At 43.2% G+C, this 25,527-nt stretch overlaps 2 protein-coding genes across 2 annotated transcripts; one reads left to right on the top strand and one right to left on the bottom strand.

Moving 5' to 3' along the window:
• The first annotated feature begins 2,496 nt into the window (after positions 1–2,496).
• LOC130702880 (E3 ubiquitin-protein ligase HERC2-like) lies at positions 2,497–22,645 on the top strand. Its single transcript, XM_057524492.2, has 70 exons — positions 2,497–2,634; positions 2,699–3,120; positions 3,188–3,419; positions 3,489–3,637; positions 3,695–3,866; positions 3,933–4,080; positions 4,148–4,426; positions 4,491–4,676; positions 4,755–4,951; positions 5,011–5,438; positions 5,544–5,767; positions 5,831–6,034; positions 6,115–6,358; positions 6,429–6,515; positions 6,585–7,085; positions 7,159–7,338; positions 7,421–7,601; positions 7,712–7,924; positions 7,987–8,125; positions 8,207–8,709; positions 8,781–9,066; positions 9,135–9,734; positions 9,793–10,030; positions 10,095–10,350; positions 10,429–10,700; positions 10,768–11,010; positions 11,073–11,482; positions 11,549–11,823; positions 11,893–11,986; positions 12,058–12,193; positions 12,265–12,378; positions 12,438–12,643; positions 12,699–12,900; positions 12,970–13,140; positions 13,220–13,402; positions 13,466–13,558; positions 13,624–13,745; positions 13,809–13,970; positions 14,029–14,529; positions 14,598–14,850; positions 14,912–15,051; positions 15,124–15,202; positions 15,278–15,328; positions 15,411–15,523; positions 15,655–15,825; positions 15,906–16,116; positions 16,177–16,581; positions 16,649–16,840; positions 16,913–17,080; positions 17,199–17,285; positions 17,348–17,536; positions 17,610–17,759; positions 17,841–18,003; positions 18,071–18,191; positions 18,345–18,460; positions 18,534–18,751; positions 18,825–19,026; positions 19,107–19,300; positions 19,377–19,496; positions 19,619–19,666; positions 19,745–19,927; positions 20,013–20,050; positions 20,137–20,226; positions 20,305–20,468; positions 20,569–20,755; positions 20,899–21,106; positions 21,177–21,448; positions 21,518–22,020; positions 22,095–22,146; positions 22,269–22,645. Exons 2-70 carry the CDS (start codon positions 2,721–2,723, stop codon positions 22,500–22,502), a joined length of 14,553 nt encoding a protein of 4,850 aa, XP_057380475.1. The 5' UTR covers positions 2,497–2,634; positions 2,699–2,720; the 3' UTR covers positions 22,503–22,645.
• LOC130702882 (transmembrane protein 205-like) lies at positions 22,487–24,518 on the bottom strand. Its single transcript, XM_057524497.2, has 4 exons — positions 24,150–24,518; positions 23,868–24,070; positions 23,279–23,436; positions 22,487–23,142 (listed from the first exon to the last, which is right to left on the bottom strand). The coding sequence occupies exons 1-4, from the start codon at positions 24,461–24,463 to the stop codon at positions 22,840–22,842; spliced, it is 978 nt and encodes a 325-aa protein (XP_057380480.1). The 5' UTR covers positions 24,464–24,518; the 3' UTR covers positions 22,487–22,839.
• Positions 24,519–25,527: the final 1,009 nt, after the last annotated feature.

Here is a 25,527-nt window from a genome sequence, read left to right on the forward strand (position 1 = left end):
AAACACAAATATTGTGGCAGACGATATATGTCAGCCACCCAGCAGACGAAATAAAACACAAAATAACAACATTCAACGTTCCTAATACGCTGCGTTTGCCAGACTATATTGTGCAATCTTGTAACGGCCTTACGGAGTTTTAATGTTTATGGGGGATAAAATTTATAGGAAAAAATTAATTATTTTTTATCTTAATGAACGACGAATCATTCAATGGTAACCAGATGTTGATATCTAAACGAAAAACTTTAAGTGGTAGAATTTTTGTTTCTATATTAAAAACAAACTTTCTGGGATAGCTCGAAAACTTTTAGAGTCTAAAACCTCCAATTTTTTCTAAAAATGTAGAACCCTAATTCCCGTTAGCACAAATTTTTTAAACGAAATCTCTTACTTACTTTAAGTGGTAGAATTTTTGTTTATTGCCGCGTGTTCCAATTTTCAACGTTCCTTTGAATTGTGCAATCTTGTAGTTCAAAATTAGCCGATGTTGATATCCACGGAGTGTCATTTGGGTTTCGCGCCACATGTATGGGAATCTGAAGTCGTTGGTTAATAGTTGGTCTTTCTCGACTGTTGCGCAGCGATCTACTTTCTATCCCGTCAAGACCAGTTCCTTCGTTGATGTCCCGTTCCTGAGGTAAAATCCTCCCACCTGCTAAAATTCGGTAAAGGAAAGGATAGCTCGGCCAATCTCCCGGAGAGCGTTTGCTCCTAACTTGACAACTCCGATGCAAGTCTTGTTCGTCCGGCACGTTGAAATTGCCCACATAATTCAAGCTATAGTCGTCCATCAATTCATGCAGATCGTAAGGCGGGCTACAATAATCCCAATCCCATTTGAAATGATTGGATTCGACGTAACACCAGTAGTATTCTTTTCCGACATGCTTGACGCACGGATGTCCCGGCTTGCATTTGAACGCGAATCGCGTTAGTCCCACTTCCGGTGAGCAATAGTCCCAATTATCAAGCTAGTCGTAAGCCGATCCACGCCTGCACCAGTAATAGTCCGACCCATCTTTAGTGCAAGGTCCTGAAATGAAAAATCGCTTTTTGTAAATTTTTTTATTCCATTAAACACGTTTTATACATTCTTCATAAACGTATAACAGTCTACGTTTAAAGTTACCTATGCAATATTCTCCCCATCTGGTTATAGGCTGCCGAATCCTAGTCGAACTTGGTTCACAATAGTCCCAGCTCGTGTGCGTCCAGCACCAGGTGTAAGAGTGCCCTTGCGTTTTACATTTGCTCGTGCATCAGACTTCTAGTTGGGTATTCGTTAACACGGGTTTTCCATTCCCTAGTACCCTTGCTGGATTACATTTTTCAACATTTTTCCTCAAAAAAAAAAAAATATCCGTTTTATGTACATTCTTAACTCGACTAGTTTTCAAAGAAATCGTCCCAACCAAATCTACCACGGTTGCAACAAGTTAGTAGGCTAGTACAGGTGTAACAGTCCAATCTGAAGTTTTGCAAACATGGCGATCTACAAACTTTTCCAGCTGGCGGTGACAAAATAGCGCCAGTGAAGCGAATGCTGAAAGAACAGCTACCCTCCTTTCTTCCTTTAAAAAAAAAATATAGTAATGACAGAATTCTTAAGATATGCATCTTTATGTTTGTGTTGAACTAGTATCAAGCGTTTTCCCTCTTCTATGAAATTGAACGATGAATTGAAACGAATGCAAGGCTATTGAAATTAAATAAAATAGCAGGCGTTTAATCCACAAATAGGGTGAATAAGATAAACGGTAGCGCACGATAAAGCGTGACGAAACATTTTTTTTTCATTTTTAATGTCAAAAAATGAATTTCGTAAGAAATCGTTTAATGCACTTTTTGTTTTAATTTTCAATCTGTTTTCGAAAATACACGTATTTTTCAGATTGTTTAGTTGTATATTTCTGTTATTATACGATAACTGATGCCACCAGCTTCTTGCTCTTCATCTTCATCGTCTTTGTATCAAGTACACGATAAACATTAATAAAAAAACATTAATAATTAATTAATTAATTATTTAAACATTAGTAACTACATTGCAGATAGTATTCTAAATGATGATATGCACGTTAAGTGAAGTAAAACTGCATTTCTTCTATTTACCGAGAAGCAGTATAATCGCGGATATTCAGTATAACACTATAGGAAAAATGCTACGGATACCATACGATGAGGTACTTCTTTCTTAGATGCGGTTTGGTTGAGCAGAAGGTAAAAAGAAACTTTTTTCTTCTTTTCAGTTTCATGAGCAACAAATTTGTAAAGGAAAAAAAGTAAAATAAATGATAAAACAGAAGTAGGATCGATTTAGAAATCTAAACCGTCGTTGTTTAGACATTTAAAAATTTAAATATTTGTTAAGGCAAGAAAGGCTGCGGTGCAATAGATTGCACCAGGACTAGGGTCCGTTTTCGGATGGAGTTTGTGTTGACAACCAGGCGCTGCCGGAGACTAGCAGACGTACCTAATCGCATCACATCTCTTTAAAAAATACAGAATTTTTTGTGTTCAAACTATGAAAAAATCACTTTATGTTTAGACAATAGACGTATGGATAGCTATAAGTAACGGAATATTTCAAATCAGTTCCCAGCCTAATGTCATATTGCTCTATGATCGTTGGTAAATTTGGTGTAGTGATTAAATTAGGGTTATCGTTAGTATTGACATTTTTTTTTTTCTTTAGAAAGAAAGGTGTCAAAACGAGCATGCCGTCTTGTCCTTTGTCATCCCAGCGAAATGCCTTTTCAAAAGGATCGTTTGGCAATCGTTTCAGCACTAAAAAACACTTAAACAGTACACTTCAAAGCAGCCATGATCTTGGCATAAAGTTTGATCTCCAGTTACTACTTGAACGGCAGTCTTTAAATGAAACATGGAACAAACTAGTGAAAAATGGGATACTAACATCTGATCAGATTAATCTGTTGGTTGAAGCTACCAATAACAAAACAATAAGAAGTCCAAGTGGAAATTTCCCTTGTGCATGCTGTGATGGGGAATGTGAGTTAAAATGTCAAAGCGTGTCCCAAAACTCAATTGGATCTTCATATATTGAGAAACCAGTTATAAAATTTCTCAATGCATGGACATGGAACAAGGATGTTGGTTGGTTTGACTTACATTTATTACATTATTATTTGCCGGTTGAAGATTACTCACCTTTTACTTCTAGGTTTGGGCGATGTAATAGAATGTAGAAAGAATCTCGAGATTCAGTTAGAGGATCTCTGCATCAAATCTTCACAGAGCAGTTTGAATCTTCAAAATTTAACGAAACAGCTCACCCTTTTCCGTCGACACATAGAAGAGGTGAGGAAAGTTCGCCACTCAGAGGATGCAAGAACTCGGGGGATTGGAAATCTGAATAAAAACGAACTGGATAAATCTAATGTTCAGAGAAAATGGTAGTAGTTTTTCCATTTAGTCTTGTTTTCTTTTCACTTGTATTAATAGCGATTGAATGTAAATGCAAGGGTGTATGAAGAAGTAGGCAGCATTTCATCAGAGAAGAGTAAAAATCCTGTGTCATCACCTCACACAATTGTCACCACCTTAACTGAAGTAGGATCTAATGCTGCACTTAATTTTCTATTTGCATTTTTCCGTCGCGCATGGCAATCAGGTATACATCAGATTCTAGTATAGCCGCCAAAACGTTTAACACATTGTTTTGCAATAGGCGAAGACGGAGATGCCTGTTTTGAGTTGCTGATTCATGCACTAGAATCACTTCGCGGTTTACCTCCCGCGTCTATCTTTCGTCTTCTACATCAAAAGGATAATAGCACATATGACCTCTGGTTCAGATTACTCAACAAATCTGTCTCATTTCTGCGTTCCATAATTTTCGAGTACGGATTTTAATTTTTAAAATTTTCCTACCAAGTAAAATTATGAAAACTCCTCGTCTTATTTAGAGAAAGTTCGTGTTCCATTCCTCTACGGGATCGACATGTGGCGCTACAACTTCTTTTAGAAGTCAGCATACAACGTGGAAGCCTCCTCTGTGTTTTACATGCTATACACCTTCTGCTCGAATTATGGGACGTGGAGGAAAGTGGTCAGGTAATTTACCAGTAGCGTTAAGTAGAAAAGATCCTTCTACTAAAGGATTTCCTTTTCTTTTCTGAAGGACAACCGTTCAAATAATCGAGGTCTTGCGATTGCTCCCTTAATTCTGACGCTCCGCCGTTGGAGCGCAGTACAGCAAGAGCAGACGGGGGGTTCCGAAAAATACAGTGATGAAGAATATGCTACTAGTCCATCGGCTTGTCTTTTAAGACAGGCAAGCTTGTCGCCTGAATCCGAAGACGGTGACAAAGATGTCGACGTTGACCTTTATCAAGCAGCTGTGCTTATTTTGGCTCACTTGGATCAATTAGCAGCTCCATTTATTCATCCACCACTATCGGTTTTATTTGCAGTTTCACCGAATTTATTTTACGTTTCATGACAATTTACTTTTTCGTGTTCAGGATCGAACAGTCATTGAAAACACTTTAATTCGATTGGATTTAAATGCCTTGACGACGACAGATCGTTACGCCGAGGTCCACAAACTTTCAATCACAATCGAACAAATGATCTGCACTGCCCTTGGCCTATTAATTCTATCCAGCGATGGCAAAGTGTACATTATCGGCTACACCGATCCAGAACCGGTCAGTTAGCGTTACGTGAAATTCCGCAGTTTATCACACGTACTTATTTTTTTTTATTTATTTTTTTTGTTCATTTAGACTATCCGAATTCTCAAAAGTTTTTCCGCTTTTTCGGTTGCGGAAATTAGTTTTATGGCCGGCGCTTTTGTCTGTGTTATCCTAACGCATGCTGGGCAGGTCTACACATGGTCTTGGATGGCAGACAGCGAAGACATTCCAATGATGATCATCCCAGAGCAAGATATTGTTCGAATTAGTTGTGCACATGAATATGGGTAACGTGAAATTTTTTTTCTCTGTTTTTCTTCATAATCTCATTTTTCTTTATAACTAGCGTTGCCCTGTCTGAGGACGGGGATATTTACATTTGGGGGGCCCAGCCAGGCGGTCAAATGCAGCAAGCCATGTTATTTGGGAATATATGTTCACAAAGGATTGTGGACGTACACTGCTGCTCCGATCATGCCGTTGTTGTCACCGAGGCGGGAAGTGTTCACTGTTTTCATCTCAGTGAAGCATTTGGGAGCCAAAATAGCCACATTAGTCGTGCTGCCGCTACGCAACAAAGCCCCGTCGAAGCTTTGTTGCAATATAACATACAAAGGGTCTGGCTACTTCCATTGGACCAGTGCAACCCGTTCAACTGTAACTGTTGCATAGTGGGATTAACAGACAAAGGTGTACTGTACGTCTGCCCAGCTCCGTTCAATCAGCAACGCTGGATGCATCATATGGGAGCCATGTCAATTAAAGGCCTTGAGGGTGAGAAATGGATTATTTAAAAATATATATCTGACATTTCTTTTGGTTTTGATTTGTTCTTTGGTTGCAAGGAAATAAAGATATTTATGCTATGTTATTTCATAGGACGAAGAATTGCACAGGTCGAGACGGCCTACAAGCTTCTACTCATCCGTACTGAAAATGGTCAGGTCTTTGGTTGGTTTCCATCCGGAAAATTCCCTAATTCGCCGGCGTCACATATGAGCCAGTCGTGGAATTCCGCCTTTCAAAATCGTTGGCCAATCCACGTGACTCCAATTGCCGAACTAAACTCGTCTTTTCAAGGGATTTCCACAGATGGCACCGAGGTTAGTGAGTTAGAAAAAGTAGCCTACCAAAATCGAAAAAAATTAAATGTTTTTCCTTTACAGATTTTTGCCTGGGGTAGCACTTGCAGAAAACCCGTTTCAATGGAGTATCTTCCCTATATTTTAGAGCCTACCAACGAAACTTTTGAGATGTTGGAGCTCTTATTGGACCGTGTCTGTGTCAATTTGGATCCGCTATCCGATTGGCCACCCCCACAGGATGTAGAGTGCATTGCCGTGGCTTCACTGAACATACTCAAGCTTCAAGTATTAACACTCGCATTAATATATGCACATTAGCGCTTATGCCACCGCGCGTTGCTAATGAGTGCCTTTAATTTTATTAGTTTCAATGGCTTTTGAGTCATGGAGAGCAAGCCGATGGTGGACATCACGGTTGCTCGTTGGCGGTACTGCAGCGCCTGAAAAATCACGTCATTGCTTTGGCAGGTGGCAATCCAAATCTCGGAGCCTTACAGGTGACTGCTCAAGGCGTACTTCAACTAGCCTGGAGTTTTCTTCTGCCTACTGCGTCTGAAAGAGCCTTAGCATTAGCTACGCTTCTACAACGAAATGATGAATACGACAGTTGTATGTATATCAGTTTGTGTATTCCGTTTTTACCCTTTGATTATTTCATACTTTGTTTGGCTCTATGTAGGCGGTGGACGCTTCATGGCGGATTTACTGGTGACTTCAATGATGGCCGATGGTGGATTGGAAGCAGCCTTTGAGGCATCGCTGCAAGGTAAACGGTGCAAATTTCACATGCGTGAAATATTTTAAAGGTTGAAATTCATTTTATTTTATCATTCAGTTGAAGCCAATGATCTCGAGATGAACGGACGGCTTGGCAATGATGCGGTATGGAGAGTTCAAACACAGGTCGGCAGTAATCCATTAACTCAACGAGCAATGGACGATGCTGCTAACCAAGCCAAACTGCGCTCTCCTGAAGGTGGTTCTCATACGTTGACATCCACCAGTGTTCCGCTACCGCAGCTCGTCCGCCAGCTCTTAAAGAATTTTAGCCAACAATCGCTTGTCACGTTGAGGAATATAGGGTGTTGCATCGAAGAGCCATCACCTGTTGCCAACGATCCCAGTCTTCAGTTGTTGCTGCAATTTCAAAGGTTGCTGATGATTCGGCTCTATTCTGAGGAGTCCTTCAATCATGCAGCCAGTGGTCTATTGTTTAAGTATGTGGCTTGGCTGTGTGAATACGCGACTGAAAATCTCGAGGCTTGCTCAGTTTTGCTGGGTCAACGGCCCAGCATTGTGGGTAGCTTGGTTACTGTTCTTCGAAGTAGTGTTGTAGGTAAGTAAAGACATAATTTTTCTGTTGAATTACATTTGGATGTTTGGGATACATTTCGTTTTGTATCGTCCAGGTATCCTGTTGGCAGAATTCGTTATCGGTCTCATCCTTTTAGAACAACAGCGTCCCGAACATCACTTGTATTTGCCTCTGGACAAACTCAGTTCGATACTTGTTCTCTTGAATAAAGTGGCCGGACAGCTACCCGAACAATTTGTAGAAAAAGAAATCATGTCATGGCCGGGCATCTTTGGTAAGCAAAATGTCTTCCTCGATTGTTTGTATCCGCCTATAAATTGACCAGGATTACAACTTTGGTATTTTCTTTGTCCCAGCTTGGCCGACAACTGCCAGAGAACCTTCTCAGTCGAGTGACACTCCTCGACATCGTCCCGCAGTTCCAAAACAGCTTCAAACGCTGCCAGTGATTCGTCGGGCAGAGTTCGAAAACCATAATAAAGATGGGGGACTGTGGCTCATCATCAACGGCAAAATCTATGATATTCAAGATTTTAAGTACGTATTGCACATTGTCGTATTTACAAATTTGAATAGTAAATGTTTATAAGTTGTTTCGCTTATTGCGTTATTGACAAGTATTATGGTTCTGTTCTGTGTCTTCATAGAACAATAGCTCCTTGCGGTGCGGACCTTCTCATTCGATGGGCTGGTTCTGATGCGACTGACGCGTTCGCGAGTGCGTGCCATTCAACATCGGCCCAGACCTTGCTGCAAAGCTTTTGCGTCGGAACGCTTGAAGAAGAAGAACAAGACGAAGACAAGGAGAAAGACAGTTGCCACGCTTCCGTCCCATTGGCTAGCGCTGCCGCTATTGAAAGGTTAATTCAAAAATTAAATCGCCAAAGCCTGTCTTCAATATCAACAAAAATTCTGTGCTTAGTTTCAGAGACTTGGCCTTCCATTTGAGTATCTTGATCGGCGCTAATTGCCGTAAATTAATCCGTTCGCTTTCGTTGCAATCGTCCATGGATAACTCTTCTGAATGGTTAAACGCGGCCTTTTTAAAAGGAGGCTTGCAGGTACAGCTTTGCCCCAAGTTTGAATCGTTGAAGTATCCTCGTACGTACTACCCTAAATAAACCACGTGTTTTCATATTTAGGAAGAATTACCGGCTGATCCTTTCAACGAAGAGAAAGGGGACGTACGGACTTGTGGAAGTAGTTGCCCTCCGTCCGTTGCATCAACTCCTGGCGATGCTCCATCGATTCCGCAAGAGACTCTGGATCCTCCCAAAACAGAATTCGAACGCTTGCAATTGTGGTTGTATCAATTGGCAGAGAAATCTTGCGAGATGGAAGATATGCCGTTGCGATCATTCCGATCCGTAGTCGTTCAAAATCAGTTGCTCGTGGGTCCACCCAATTTGGATCAGGATCATCCGCTGGAGGAAGTTGGCTGGCTGTTGATCGCCGTATTGCTCTATCATCACGGTGTGGCCAGTCTGGTTTTTAACAAAGCACAGGCCGAAACGAACGCGCTGCCCGTTGAAATTATGGCGCTGTTCAAGGCCGTTCAGCGATTAAAGTGGCAGCTCTTTCAAGAACGCCAAAAAATAGACCAATCACACAAGGAAGTTTGCAGTCCCGTAATTGATAAATGCAGGTATTGATGTTCATTCTTGTCTGGGGCTTTACAGTTTTTAAATAATCGATATATTTTGTTTTATTGTTAAGATTTCTTCTTTATGAAGTTAAACCAGTCGTGAAATCGCAAGAGTCAGGAACCCCGACAGGCAATTCTTCGCGGTTTCGGCAATTGATCAAATCTTACTGGCACTCTATTGTGGTTTGTGAAGATTCGGCTACTTCGACAAACACGAGCCGCGAAGTGTTTTCAACCGAATCCAATAAAGGAGACGATTATCGACTAGATCCTTCGTTAACCAACGACATTGTGACGTTTATTTGCAACAAGGAAATTACCGACGTAGAAACCGTACGCAGAGCAATAGGCTGTCAGGTAAATGCGTCTCTTATTTAATTACATTTTTAAACATGCGCTCGATGGAAATGTGCAAATTCTTGTAGGTGAGACGAGCCAATCTTCGTCTGAATGGCTACCGTACCCTTTTGCGCCTCTTGTACGCCAACAGGCTGAACGACAGCAGCTTAGTTGGTCTGTTCGTCGGTTTCCTCGGATGTAACGAAGCCGGCCCGATATCACCCCTGGAACCTGCTCGTTTCGTTTCCATCCAGGATCAAATGTCCTTATCTGCCCTTCGCAAAATGCTCCTTCGTTTCTGTGCGAAACAACTTCAAGCCATCGTGTGGGATTGTAGGAGCCAAAGCTTGGACATCGAGTACCATCAGAAGAGTAGGATGGTCGCCTTCCTGCTATCGATAGTCAGCTCAGCCGCGTTGTCTGGCGAGGAAGCCGATGTGCTCGTCGCTCTCGGCATACCGGCCATTGTTTTCGCTTTGCGCAAACACTTGGCCTTCCCATCCCAGATGCCAGACATGTCCAACGTCCAAGTTATTTTGGATGAAGGAGTCAGCCGTCGCAAAGGAGTGACATCAACCGGTAATGACTGTTTGGCAACGCTCGCTTTAAGTGGCGCCGAAGCTGCTGCCATGATGAAAATTGGTGCCCGCGTCGTTAGAGGACCCGACTGGAAATGGGGAGATCAAGTATTGCGTAACATGTCACGCAAATGCTTAAAAATTAATGCTAACATGTTCGTTTTAGGATGGCACTCCGCCTGGAGAAGGCCGGGTCATTGGGGATCTTGGCGAAGACGGATGGGTGCGAGTGCAGTGGTACAACGGAGCCACCAACTCGTATCGGATGGGCAGGGAAGATAAATATGATTTGCGATTGGCCTATCCCACGACTCCTCAATGTCCCGCAGCTAAAACGCTGGATGCGATTAGCCCCCAACATGAAACCAATGAACACCTTCACCAATGCTTTCCGCAAACAACAAGTATGAAACAGAAAATTATTGTTTTTGAATTGATCCTTAATGAGCATCTGCTATTTATTTGAAGGCCTTTGCGATACCAAAAATCCACGACACACATTACTTACGCTTTGCGACACCTTTTTGCTGTCGCATTTTCTTCAAATTGCTACGCGTCCGTCTTCGAATGAAAACGCATTGGCATTGACTGTAAGAACGTGGCGGGCGAGCGTTGAGAATCGCCACGTGCACAAACAATTGCAAGACACTCAGTGGACGGAGCTCCCTTTCATCCGCACCATCGCGTCCGTTTCGCTAGGCAGCCAGTCTACGATCCTACACAGGTCGGTACACATCGGCCGCTTCACGTATCATAAAAAGGTTGTTTGTTTGCAACTCACGTTGTCGTTTGATTTCTGCAGAGAATTTTGTTCGCCGTTGTGGTTGCAATTGCTTACAAAACTGATCAAAGCTGGTGGCGGTGATCCAGCGTGCGAGGAGACCTCGTTTCCACTGACGGCCCAACTTCAAGCCATCGACTTATTACGTGTACTACTGCCAGACTGGTCCGGCACTGTTGAACAACAGAAAGAATTCTTGTGCCAGTTGGTGGACATTTTAGCTGAACATGTTTTGCTTTCCAAACCCGATGTCGTTCTCGAACTGGCCCACGCGGAAAATCGGCCAGCCCAAGGTGATGCTTTTCTCTTTTGTTTAGACCTTCCTGTACATTAACATGCAAAATGGACTTTTGTCTGTAGCAGATTCTGAAGTTACGGTTCCAAAGGTTCCTTTGACGAGCTGTTACAATGCCACTGTTGCCGATGCTCTTGTTGGCTTACTTCGCCATCTGTACGCTTTTCCAAAGTGGACTCACATGATAACTCATTTGCTGCTGCGAACTGGTTTCGGCAATTATTACGCGGCTTCTTTAGCGTTCATTGGTGGCGTGACTAGCAAGCCTAGGATCGGTGGTGACATTGTCACTCCTGATGGCCGCCAGGGTAACGCTCTGCCTTTGTTTATGTTGATGGATCTTCAATAATCATTGATTCATTCCTTGTAGGTGTTGTCATGTGCATTCGGCCCAACGGACAGCTCCACGTGCAACTGCAGACGTCGGGGGACGTTGTGTTTGTGCCCTTATCGTCTGTCCGTGCGACGCCCAGCTTGATGGAAATGCACTCGGTTCCTCTGACGCAAGAAATCGTTGCATTCTTCATACAGTTGTTGACGGCCGCGACAGAGGAAATGGGGAAAGTCGAGGGTTTCGATGAGGACTTGCTGCGGGAACAGCTCGTTAAAGCCCTGCAATTGAAAGCCTCACGAGCTGTTCTATCACATCCAAAGTGCTTGCAATTGGCGTTGATAAGCCCTCTCTCTGTCGAACTGTCGCAGACATCGACCGTTGTGCAGAACTCGTCCGTCTTTCCTGTGCCCACACTCGTCACTGCCCGCCTTGCCTCTGCTAGTTTGGTAAGAAAAGCGTTTCGATGGGGTTTATCTTTAATGTTTAATGTGATGTTTTTTTTATTCCATTAGTCGGGCCCTTATTCTCTGGGATCGTCTTTGCCAGCCGTGACGAATTTCTCCACGTTGGAATCAACTGGACTTCATAAATCGCACTCTCTACCCGAGTTAGACCAGCAACCGCGTTCTTCTAATATCGGACATTCGACAACGGATCGATTGTTGCTTCATCATTTATTACAAAAGGCTCGGCTATCTTGTCCAGTCAAAGCTACGTTAACTAGAAACGAGCTTGAAACAGCCACAGAGGATTTGCTACAACATTTGTCCTACCTTGCTCAGACTGGGTAAACACACCTCATTGCATGCCTTATCCATTTAATAGTATCAGAAATCTTACTGGATCACATATTTAGCCAAATTCCGCAAGATACTATTACTGCCCATCCCATGGAAGATTCTTCGACTGTTACGACAGTGGGAGTACTAGGAGAAGGGTCTCCCCTACGAGTAAGCACTTATTCATAGCCATGAAATTGTTGCAGTTCAAAATGAACTTTCTTTTCGTTTTGCATCGACAGGATCCACCATCCGAAGAACAAAAGTTAACCGAAGATGAGAAACCAAATAATGGAGGCCCACCGTCTCCACTCATGTTACAACTCATGGAAATCGGGTTCTCGCGGACTGCGGTCGAAATGGCCTTCAAAACGTTGGGTAAAAACTTTCGTTTTAAAATTATAATTATCCATTTAAAGTTCTTAAGAACATGTGTGTTGCATTTGCAGGGAGTGAAAGAGAATCCAGCATTGAAGCCGTCATCAATTGGTTATTGGAAAATCCGGATTTGTCAAGTTCAGATATTATGGAATCGGACGGAAGGGAAGCCGCCGCAATTGAGGGTATGATAAGAATTTGAAATTTGAAAATTGTCATCGAATCATTAATGAATTTTTATCAGCCGCAGCAACAAGCCAGCAACCCATATCGACATATTTGCGCCAATCTGACTTTGCCAGTAGCGACGACTACGCCGCTTACGTTCGCGATCATATAGCCATTGGAATGCACGTGCGTTGTTGTCGCAGCTATGATGATCTTGGCGAAGGCGACGTCGGTCACGTAGTCCAACTTGACCGTGACGGACTACATGATTTGAATCTTCAGGTATTGCCCCGGTTGCATGCAAGAAAGATTTAAAATTTAAATTTCATGTTTTTAGGTTGAATGGCAGCAAAAGGGAGGTACTTACTGGGTGCGATACATACATGTTGAAATCCTTGGATTTGTAAATCCAACCACAATTAAAAATGGACAAAAGCCAATTATTAGCGTTGGCGATAGGGTTCGCGTTAAAGCGCAAGTTGGTACGCCAAAGTACAAGTGGGGATCCGTGACGCATCGCAGTGTTGGCGTCGTCATAGGTGATCATTAATTACGCCCGTTCGCATTCGGACTTGTCCTAAATTAAGACACATTTTTTGTTGTTGTAGGAGTTGAAAGCAATGGCGACATCACAGTCAATTTCCCCGAGCAAAATCGGTGGACTGGATTGCTGGCCGAAATGGAGCGTGTTGAGCCTTCGGAATCGAACGTGTCCGCCAACGCCCCGTCTCCTTTACTGGGATCTTTCGACAGCGCAACCGTAGCCGCTACATTGCAAGGTTAGTCCAGTTCTAGTTTAGTCTATTTATTTTTGAAAATTTTGTGTGAAGGAATTAAAATTCGATATTAATCGACTAGATCTCGGCGAGACTTCTCTTGCGGTTACTCATCCGCTCGTCTTGTGTGACGGATGCGACCTGATGCCCATCCGAGGGCCGCGATTCTCCTGCCGTGTTTGTGAGGAATTCAATCTTTGCCAACAGTGTTTCAATTCTACCAGCACTGGACACCGTCATCCGTTTAATAGAATTGGTCATCCTGGTATTGGGTTTTAAATGTTCTTGTTGTTTTTAAATTATTATTTTTTCTTTTGCTCAATTCTAGAAGGGGCAGCAATTTATGCCGGTCGACCTGGACGTAAAGTGCAGCCAGCACCAACCATTAAAGATTTCGTGTGCAATACGCGATCGAACGCAGGTAACTAGTCTAATTAAATAAGGAATGGGAAAAGAAGCATGTAATATTTGATTTTTCATTGTAAGGACTGATCACCGATTGGGAATGCTGCGTCAAATCTCTGTGGGTCTCATCACGTGAGAACTGGGCGCACAGGTTACTTGACCGCACTTCCAGCTATTGGCAAAGTTGCGGAATGCAGGGCAAGGTACAAGTGAAGTTGGGCTATCCTCGGGATTATACTTCAATCATTTGTCACAATTCATTTTAGCATTGGATTCGAATGGAATTGCATGCGGATATCGTTGTCCATTCACTGAAAGTACTGGTCGATCCAGCCGATGGAAGTTATACACCCTCGCTCCTAATTGTTTCAGCATCCGATTCATTGAGTGGGATGAAAGAGGTGGCTGCTGTTTCGGTTGGACTACAGGTAAATTATCGGGGAACACTGAATGTATTGGAAATTAACTTTAGTTTGCTTGTGATAGGATACTTGGGTCAGTCTAATATCACCTCAGCAAATGCAACAACCGTATCGGTTCATCGAGGTGGCCATCAAACAGTGCCGCAACGGTGGTATAGATTGTAAAGTCCACGGCATCCAGTTAGTCGGAAGAAACGTCGGTAATGCCTTGCCGCTTGACGATAGCGCAGCCCTAGCTCGTCTACTTCCTCCAGATTTTGAATTCGAACAGGTAGTTCAATATCATTATTACGATGATTGGCCAACGCTTTTCGTTAATGCAATCGTTCGATTGCAGGCGGATTCCGTGTTCAGCAAGAGCCAGCAATCAGTGAATCAATCGCTGAGCTCATTGAATAGCGCCAAGCGAGTCTACGTATGGGGCTTGAACGACAAAGAACAGCTCGGCGGGCCGAAAGGTTCCAAAATCAAAGTCCCTCAAGCAGTCGATTGGATGGTTTCCCTACAACCCATAAACGTGGCTGGCGGATCAAAGTCACTGTTCCTCGTCACGCAAAGTGGAAAGGTACGATATATTTGGACAACGATTCGACCGTCCTTCTGTAATTTGCAATTGAATCTTCGGCTTCGTAGGCCTACGCTTGCGGAGAGGGCAGCAACGGACGCCTAGGATTGGGTCATTCGAAAAATGTCAATACTCCTCACCAGATATCTGCTCTTTCACAATACGTCGTTCGGAAGATTGCCGTGCATTCGGGCGGACGCCATGCGTTAGCTCTCACGGCTGATGGCAGAGTATTTTCATGGGGAGAAGGAGACGATGGCAAACTCGGCCACGGGGATGTTACGTCATTGGACACACCGCGTTGCATTGAAGCGTTGAATGGTGTGATGCCATTTATTAAGTACACGTTTTACAAATTATTATTTAATGTTTACGTTTGAAGGATTGCGGATACGAGACGTGGCTGCTGGAAGTAACCACAGTGCAGCCGTCACATCATCCGGCGAATTATACACTTGGGGTCTCGGAGAATACGGTCGTTTGGGACATGGAGATAACCTCACGCAGCTCACTCCCAAACGCGTAATACGTTTATATCTTGAAAACGTTGCAATGTGAGCTATTGTTTTATAGCAAATTCCATTGGAAATTTAGGTGGACGCATTGCTTGGACAGCGCGTTCTCCAGGTTTCGTGTGGCAGTAGAGATGCCCAAACTTTGGCGTTAGTCGAAGGTTGGTTCAGTTAGTTAGATGAGTAAATTTTTACGATTTCTGATCGAAATCTTTCGTTTTTTTTTTTTTATTTAGGTGGACTTGTTTATTCATGGGGAGATGGTGACTTTGGCAAATTGGGCCGAGGTAATTTTCAATTAGCATTTTAAAAATCATTCCGGTGTATCGTTAGCAAACTTAATTTACTGTTTTTCGCTATTAAATGAAGGTGGATCTGAGGGTTGCTCGACTCCATGTCTGGTGGACAAACTTTCCGGATTAGGAGTCTGTCATGTTGAGTGTGGGGCCCAATTCTCAGTTGCATTGACCTGCAACGGACACGTAAGCCATAATTGCTAACGGGCTAATATTTGAGTTGGCTTGGGACTTTAGGGAGTTTTGGCATTTGTTTGTAGCATTTGCATTCCTCTTCGAACTGACGCGTGCAATAATTGTACCCTTGTTGAAAACAGGTTTACACCTGGGGCAAAGGAGATTATTTCCGCTTAGGTCATGGATCGGATCAACATGTTCGATGGCCTACGTTAGTCGAAGGCCTTAGAGGGAAGAAGGTCATTGGAGTGTCTGTTGGAGCGTTACATTGTCTGGCCGTCACAGATGCTGGACAAGTGTTTGCGTGGGGAGTAAGTCTTCAACTCCATCGAATTACCTCCCAAACTATTGGTTCATTATCTTCTTTTGTTTTTTTTTTTGTTTTTTTCAGGATAACGACCACGGTCAACAAGGAAATGGGAGTGTCACCGTAAATCGACGTCCTACATTAGTGCAAGGAATAGATGGCATTAAGATCACTCGAGTGGCGTGTGGATCATCTCACAGCGTGGCTTGGACAGCACCGGAACCTCCAAGTGTCGCCCCGCCGGAACCGGTTCCGTTTCCCACTACTAAAGACCCGTTGGGTTCCACCGCAGCTGGTACAACACCCATTTGACTTTGAAATGAACATAACAGTGTCAACTTTTATTTGTTTACAGGGTTGACTGAAGGTTCGACTGAAATGGGCCGTCATTCCGTACAGCCGGCCAAAGAAAGTAGCGCATCGCTAAGCCGTGCTTTGTTATCACTGAGCAGCGTCGAAGCCCAGCAACGCGCTTTGCATTGCGTCTTGTATTCAATGCAAATTCAACTGTGTCGCGATGCTGTTGTAGCGATTTTCAGCCAAAGAGCGATGATAAACGACGACTCGCTATCGCAGACGGGGCCAGCACAGCCCACGTCGGATGAAATTGATGGAGAAGGGTCAATGGAACAGTTTGATGGGATCAAATTGATCAAACACAAGGAAACGGCAGCGTTGTGGGAGCTCTTGAAATTATTCAGCTCCAACTGCAAACATTCATCGTCTGAGGCACGAACGACCCTGTCAAACGCCCTTCTTGGTGGGGTTAACTTTAATAATATTTTGGAAATCTTTTTTAATACTATTTGTTGTTGTTTCTGTTTTAGCGGCTGCGGCCAAAGAATCGTTTGTTCGTGAACTGCTGATCGAATTCTGCGTAGCCGAACTGGAAGAGGTGAGCGGAGAAGGTACGGGCATTCATCATTTCAATGCGGCTGGCTTTGGAGTAGGTTTAGGTTTCCCTCAACCTATTGTCCAGGAATCGTCACATCCCTACACTGATGACGTCACGTTGACAGGTGATTCATTGCTTCTTTTTTTTTTTCAACCAGTTGGCTTCATTTTAATGTGAATTTTATTAATTATTTTAGGCCACGTGGTATTGCCTGGTGCGGAATCATTGCGAGTTGAATTTGATCGACAGTGTTCGACAGAAAAACGTCACGATCCCCTCACTTTATCTGATGGAGTGGGTAGAATTTTAGCCATTCGATCAGGAAGGGACTGGGCCGACTGGTCCCAGGAAGTTCGCGTACAAGGTTTTTTTTTCTTTTATTGTGTTTGTTACATCAGCAAGAAGTCGTTTATGTGTGGATCGTTGTCCCGTGTCATGTCGCGTAGTGCATTAACTAAAGCATTCATCATTTCCAAACACAGGCAATGAATTACGATGGCGGTTTACTAGTGATGGCTCTGTCAATGGCTGGGGTTGGAGATTTATCGTCTATCCAGTTATATCGCCAGGTAAAATAGAACTTGTTTTACCATCAGTTTGCTCAATCATTTACTAATGAAAATGTGAGCAGGAGCCGCAGCAAGTGGCGAAGTGCAAAGCGAGCGGCTTTTATTAGCTCGGCCTTCAGTGTCGGTGGTTGCTTGTCTGCTAGATCCTTTGATTAAATACCTCAGCTGCCAATCGGATTCCCGAAAAGGCCGACTACCAACCAGATTGGCCATGGCTCTTGCCGGATGTGCCCAACGAAGCGGCTCTTTAAGTATGCCATTTGAATCTATTTATATTTGGAAAATGGGGTTTTGAGAAATATATATTTTTAATGTTGTCATTAGCTCCCAAAGATCGAATGTGGGCTCTACAACGTTTGCGTAGAATACTCTCCACACCGGGAACATGTGACGCACCCGCGTCCGCGAATTCTGAATCATCAGAGAATTCTGCTGTTCGAACTTCAGTGTCGTCGACAATGATGTCACCAAAAGGTAAAAAAAAAAAAAAAAAATTATTTTTGGTTATGCTAGAAAGATGTAATTTTGATGGTGAAATGATTTTTTTAATTGAAGACATAAATCATGGAACGTTGGGAAAACTGTTGAGAAACCTGCCTGAAATGTTGTTGCAACAGTACGAGTACGAAGAAGCTGCGGTTCGTGGAGGACAGCAACTGTTGCACAGTCCATTCTTTCAAGTGTTGATCGCTCTGGCGTGTGACCTTCGTTTCGATCGGTTAGATAATTCCCTTTCACCGTTTTAAACCGTCATCATAATATTTTGATTATCATGTTGGTTTTAGTTTACCTATTTGCACCAATGACGGATCACGCTGGTCTTGGTTCCGACGATATTGCGCTGCTGCTAGAGCGGCTACTGGACTGATGCAAAGGACGCGGCTACCGGAATCGTTTACGGCTGATGTAAGAACCGCGAAATTCTTGCACTTGTCTTTGATTTTTGACTTTTTGGAGAGGGGCAGCTTCCTATCGATAATGAAAACAGATGGAAAGGACTGATGAATAATCTTTTGATTAACTTAATTGTCAATTAATAATTATCTTTAAATATTTTAGGTGAAAAGGAAAATTTCTGAAATCCAAAGTGATGACACAAACATAACGGCAGATCACGAAAACCCGCTTTTATTTAGCCACGAACACGATCAACAGTTGTTGCAATGGATGAACAGGTCTCATTTAAATGTCTTGGATTTTATCGAAATTCAAGAGTCATTTTGATTAATATTTATTGATTTTTTTTAGTCACCCGGAAGATTGGACTCACAGTTGGACAGCCGTTGGCGGTGGACAGATTTACGGTTGGGGTCACAATCATCGTGGACAGCTCGGTGGTGTGGAGGGTGCTAAAGTAAAAGTACCAACGGTTTGCGAAGCGTTGTCAGCCCTTCGTCCCATCCAATTAGCTGGTGGAGAGCAAACTCTATTCGCCGTCACGTCCGACGGCAGAGTCTACGCCACTGGTACATTCAATTTGCATGAAATTTCAAACAATAAATTCGAATGACTTGGGAATGTTTTGTTTTTTTCAAATAGGTTATGGAGCCGGTGGTCGTCTGGGTATTGGAGGGGCAGAAAGTGTGACCATGCCCTCACTCTTAGAATCGTTGCAACACGTCTTCGTGAAGAAAGTTGCCGTTAATTCGGGAGGAAAACATTGTCTGGCCCTCTCGTCCGAAGGTGAAGTCTACAGCTGGGGGGAGGGAGAAGATGGCAAGCTGGGCCATGGCAACAAGCTGTAAGTTTTTTTTTTTTGTTTTGTCTTGTTTGTTTATTCGATTGCATCGAATAATTTGCGGGATTTTTTCTTTTTTGTAGTCCTTGCGATCGACCCCGGATCATCGAATCTCTTCGTGGCAAAGATGTAGTTGACGTCGCTTGCGGCGGTGCGCACAGCGCGGCCATCACCGCTTCGGGCGAATTATATACGTGGGGCAAAGGGCGTTATGGTCGACTCGGCCATGGAGATTCAGATGACCAATTGAAGCCGAAACTTGTCGAAGCCTTAGTCGGTAATTCATTTGGGGAATTTATTTTTTTTTTTTTTCTGAGTCCTGGAACTCAATTAATGCGAATATACTACTCTAGGTTATCGCGTGAAAGATGTGGCTTGCGGATCTGGAGATGCGCAAACTTTGTGCATCACCGATGAAGACGGTGGAACTGTATGGTCATGGGGAGATGGCGATTATGGAAAGCTGGGTCGAGGTTACAAATATTTCTTATTTTTATTTTTGCAGTTTTCGCGTGATTAGGGTCAAGAACGCAAAATCCTACTTACTTTTTTTTCGATAGTAATTGTATACTGGGTATTTTTTGTTTCGAAATAGGTGGATCGGATGGCTGCAAAATTCCCACGAAAATTGAAAGTCTATCGGGTATGGCGATGTTTGTTTATCCATCGTTGCGTACCGTGTCTAATTTGTATTTTGATTTTTTCGGGTAAATGTCAAAAGGTCTGTCCGTTATTAAAGTAGAATGCGGAAGCCAATTTTCAGTGGCCCTTAGCAGCAATGGATCAGTTTACACTTGGGGTAAAGGCGACTATCATCGACTTGGACATGGTGTCGACGAACACGTACGACGACCCAAAAAAGTGATGGCCCTTCAGGGAAAGAAAGTGGTTTCCATCTCCACTGGTAAACAAGCAAAAAAAAAAACCTTCATTTGTTTTTGTCCCACTTTATGCGCTAAAGTATGACGCTGATCTTTTTTCCGATACAGGGGCGTTACACTGCGTCGTCTGCACCGACCAAGGCGAGGTACGTGTTGTTCTTGTTTTATTCTTCACGTGTTGCAATTCTTAATGTCGTGTTGTCACCTGACGATTCTCGTAATTTTCTTAAAGGTCTACACATGGGGAGACAACGATGAAGGTCAGCTAGGGGACGGAACCACTACCGGCATTCAAAAGCCTCGTCTTGTGGCAGCGTTGCAGGTAAACACAGTAATAGATGCCCAACAACTGGATACATGAACTCAAATTATATTTTTATTTGTTTTGTTTTGTTCGTAGAACAAGAAAATTAACCGTGTCAGTTGCGGTTCTGCGCACACGGTGGCGTGGAGTACTTGCAAAGGATGCACGACGCCAGTGGCCGGAAGTAGCCGACTTCCAACCAGCATACCTTTGCAATATGATTTATTGAAGGATATCCCCATACCTGTTCTTCGTAACCGGTAAGGAATTCATTTTAAAAAAAGAATCAGGATCACATATTTTAGAAGTGCCTCTTGTTTTTATGTATTTTAAATCGTTCTTTTTCCATTGTTTGCTTAGACTGCTGTTGCTACATCACTTTGCCGAAGTCGTGTGCCCAATATTGCCCATGTTGCCCCTTGTCTCAGTGCACTCCAGGGAAATGGATGGCAGTGTGATGGAAGAAACTGAAGGCGTCCTTTGTGGAAATCATGACCGACTTAGAGGAATTCTTATGGCCTCGGCGAAAGAAACAGCTTTTCGCAAGGTAACCAACATCGCACTTCTCTACCCTCTTTGTTGCCTTAGCTTTTTAACAAACACACCTAACTGTTGTGCAATGCGATGACGTAAGCTGGTTGACGTAAACAAACTCTGTGCTAATTTTTGCTATTTTTTGTACATTTCCAGGTTGTGCAGGCAACGATGATTAGAGATCGCCAACACGGTCCAGTGGTAGAACTCAATCGTATAGCGCTTCGACGTTCCCGAGCTACTGGAACATCAGGAAACGCGGGTCCCAATTCCACCGTCTTCGCTCAGATGGCAAACAAACTGTCTTTATTGTCTTACGATGTTCTTATGTTGCCTCACAGAACGTGGAAAGTCAAATTTGTCGGTACGACCCAGTCCTCTCTTCTCCCCATAACATTCAAGAATTTATTTCCATTTGCCGAATGTTTTTACAGGAGAAAGCGTCGATGATTGCGGAGGCGGTTACAGTGAAAGCATAGCCGAGATGTGCGAGGAATTACAAAATGGCAGCCTGCCGCTACTGATCCTCACCCCGAATGGCCGGGAAGAAGCAGGAACCAACAGGGATTGCTTCATCTTGAACCCAAGCGCCAATTCAGCGCAAAACTTGAAAATGTTTCAGTTCTTGGGAGTGCTGATGGGAATCGCCATACGCACTGGATCGCCATTGAGTCTCAATTTAGCCGAACCCACCTGGAAAGCTCTGGTATATTTGAATCAACAAAAATTGACAACAAACAAATGAGAATGAATATTAATTTTAATCGCATTGCAGGTTGGTTTGCCTCTGAGTTTAATTGATCTGAATGAAATTGATCGGCATTATTGGCCGGCGTTATGCCACATCCGCGACTGTAAAGACGCAGACGGTGACCTCACGCTTAGCCAATTGGATTTGCCATTTTCGACGAGTTCAGCCGCCGGCCACGACGTCGCGCTTTCGCCGCACGCGCATCGACGTATCACGCGCGACAATCGGGATCTCTATCTCAAGTTGGCTCTGCATTTTCGGCTGCACGAATTCGACGGCCAAGTACGCGCCGTCCGCCAAGGGCTAGGTCAAGTGGTACCGTTACCACTACTCTCCTTATTCACGGGATCAGAATTGGAAGCAATGGTCTGTGGATCACCCGAAATCCCGCTGGCTCTTCTCAAATCGGTGACTACGTATAAAGGAATCGAACCTCATTGTGCCCTTGTCCGATGGTTTTGGGAGGTCATGGAAGAGTACAGCCATGTAGAGCGATCCCTTTTCCTCCGTTTCGTCTGGGGCAGAACGTAATGAAACTGTTTTCATTTTGATCGGTTTGGTTTGATCAAAAATTATTTTTGAATTTCTGCTTACTCAATAGGCGTCTACCGCGAACGTTAGCTGATTTTAGAGGCCGCGATTTTGTTCTTCAGGTTATATGCAAATCTCAGATATGCAAATTATTCATAAAAATGTTCATAATTCATCAATTTGGTTATTCAATCTTTTTGTTTGTCTCGTCTTTTATATACGTTTTTTTTTTTGTTTTTTCTAGGTTCTTGATAAGTATAATCCAGCCGATTATTTCCTACCGGAAAGCTACACGTGCTTCTTCCTGCTGAAGATGCCACGCTACTCTTGTAAAGCTGTGCTCCGAGAGAAGCTGAGTTATGCAATTCATTTTTGTAAATCCATTGACAATGACGAGTATGCTCGTGTGGCGGCTCCCGAGGTTCTGCACAACCCACCTGCGCACGAGGAAGACGCGGAAAATGAAGCAGAAAGCTAAGTCTTTTTATTAATCGTCCACGAAAAATATTTTCCTTGTTATTTAGGTTTTTAAAAAAATGTTCAGTTTGTTTTCTCTTTCTATCGCATGTGTTTAATGTCACGTACGAAATACAAACAAACCCCAAAAAAAAAAAGCTACAATACACCTATATGATAAAAAATTTGCATAAATAATATCCAGTCGTTTGTTATATGGCATCTTTTTACTTTGTTGCAAAGTTATTAATGGGCGCAGGAGAGTAAAAAAAAAAAAAAAAAAAAACAATTGCTGAGAAAAAATGTAGATTTCAAGTTAGCTAGAGCTCAATTTGTTGTTGTTGTTTTTTTTTTCGGAGTTAGTGATGAAAAGAGATTTTCGAGGCGAGATAGTATAAGTGGAAGGCGTTACAGGCAAGCGTGACGATGTTAACGATGGCTACGATGGCGTGAAGTTGGCGGAAACGTTGACACGTTCGACGGTAAGTGGAGCACTGCTGCAGCAGTGCGTCCGTGGCTGATGTCAGCTTCGGTCCGGCTTCCGGTCCGTGTCCAGCAGCTCTTTCCAGAATCACTTTAGCTTTGATGCGCTCAAGTAAACTTGGGACCACAATTATGCGAGCAATAAGTGGACATAAGCAGTTCACCGTCAGTCCCATAACCTGGAAAAGAAATGCTTGTATATGGATGGCAATATGTCGTTAATATCCATCTGGATCGATTTGTTTTTGTTTTTTTATTCGACTGGCAATGCGGATAAATAATAAGGGAGGGCATTTGAATAATAATTTTTTGTACCTGGTAGTTCTCTTGTGCAGACCACACTTTCTTCGTTTGTACGAAGCTGATGAGGACGGCTAAGGCGGTGACACCGTTGAGAATCATGTACTTTGGAAAAAGTGCACTCTGCACACAGGCGAAGGTGTGACGAGGCAAAATGAAAAGTAGAACGAGGCCTATGGAAGCAAAAACAAGTTTTCCGGTAGGATTGCGAATACTTGCGAAAGTTCAGTTGCAGGGACAAGACGCGTCATAAATTAAGTTACGTAACCGCGGGAAAAGAATAGGGTACTGAAGTACGTGTTTAGCCATATATATCAAACTAACAACAGGTACCCAGTAAATAGATAAACAAGTTAAAAAACAACATTTTGCAAAATTAGAAATGGATTTAAGTTCCCAAAAGTTAATTTTAAAAAAAACGACAATTTTCTGTGTTACGTAACTTTAGCCTAAAGTTTGTCTTCTCGGCTGAACATTTGAATACCAATTAAATTGACGAATTTAAATTAGTAGGAAGATGGGGCTAAGCAAATACTTAATCCCAAAATAAAAAGGAAAAACAACGTATATCTTACTAATGGACAAATAATCATGGGACTAGTACCTGAAACGAACGTCATCCACATTTGGGCTCCGAACAATATGCTGAAAGACGAGAGATAGAGAAGCGGCCATAAAGTAGAGTCGACGGGCGTTTGAATATCAAGCTTCACGAAGCTCGTTTTACCCGGATAAAAAATCATAGCCAAGGCTATGACTGTAGACATGACGAGGAAATGAGCCGGCTGAGTTGATCGGCGAAGTACCCTGCCCCCGAAAAAAAATATCACGTTAATTCGCACATATCTGGAATGAAATGTGATCTAAAGTTTTGCGAGGTACTTACTTGAAAACTGATACGACGGTGACTTCGGTGTTGGTAGGCGAAGGCGATGCATCTTCGACAAAGTGGGAACAAATCAAGCAAGAATGTTTCTCCTCTTTGGCTAAAAACGGAATGGGCGGCGGGACGGACGGGCCGGTTTTCCTCTTCTTCTCGAACTCGTCGGGCGGCAGAGCGAGTTTGCCCATCACCGGACAGAGCATAATATCCTTGGAATTGCTTCCTACAAAGTGAGGCCTACGCATGAGTCGGCGTGCCGGGAGTGACGTTGGCAAGTCTTCGACGTCACTCCGATTGCCACTCACGATCTGGCACATGGTTTTCGAACGTTCTTTTCTCGGCTTTGCGCTGTGAAATGACTGTAAAATGAACCAAACGGCTCAAGTCACTCCACTCTTTATACCGGCAAAAAAAAAAAAAATATATCTTTTCCCCCCGCCCTTTCTTCGATTTCCAATGCTTCTCGGCCATCCAATCGCTTACTTCTTTTTTTCTCTCTCTCTCTCTCTTTCTCTCTGACGCAATTAGACGAAGGTGAAACAAAAACAAGATAAAAAAGAAAGAAATACCTTCTTTTTCTTTTTTTGTTAAACGGATCCAATTTCAACAGACAGTGGATCTGTGTTTTTTCTCCTTTCCCGAACAATAAAAAAAAAAGCGAGTGATAACAGTAATTTTTTCCGAATGCTTTATCTTCGACAAGCATTGCAGTGCAGAGACACAATTAGTGACGCAGGTTCCCTCGTGTTAAAACTGAGAGAATCACTCCAAGTTGGTGTTAAAGTCATGTGGCGTTTTGGGACAGTGGCCAAAACGTTACACGAAAGCAAGTGCTTTTACGGTGTGCACAGCTTTCTTTGAAAAAAAAAAAAAAAAAATCGAAGCCAAACCATCAGTCAGGGGCAGTCACATGGCCCAACCCGCTGGACTGTGGCCAAGAGCAGCAACAGACATCCCATTTGATCTCATGGCTGTGTGTTTCGGTAGCCGTCACTCTGTGCTCAAGTCCGGTTGCTGATTTGCAAGATTCCTTGTTAGTCTAAGTTGTGGTACATGACGTGGTGCTGCGAAAAGAAACAGGAAAGTTCTTTTTCTTTTCTTTTTTTGGTGGTTGTGTTTTCATAACACCTCGTCGCGCTGCATAAGGCTAACAGATAATCAATTGACGCACGCTCGTATCCAATTATCATGAAATTTCGCTTCTCGCGTCTTCGACTTCTTTTTGGTTAGATTCCAACTTTGATTGGCCAAGGCAAACGCACCCTCACGATCACACACGGCACACTAGAAAAGCCACCGCGTGATGCAATCAGGAATGCGTGATCGCCACCACGTAGCGCGAAAAACAAACAAAAACAAAACAACCCGTTGCTGAATTTTC

The sequence above is a fragment of the Daphnia carinata genome, chromosome 5, assembly GCF_022539665.2.
Source record: "Daphnia carinata strain CSIRO-1 chromosome 5, CSIRO_AGI_Dcar_HiC_V3, whole genome shotgun sequence".
NCBI classification, from domain to species: domain Eukaryota; kingdom Metazoa; phylum Arthropoda; class Branchiopoda; order Diplostraca; family Daphniidae; genus Daphnia; species Daphnia carinata.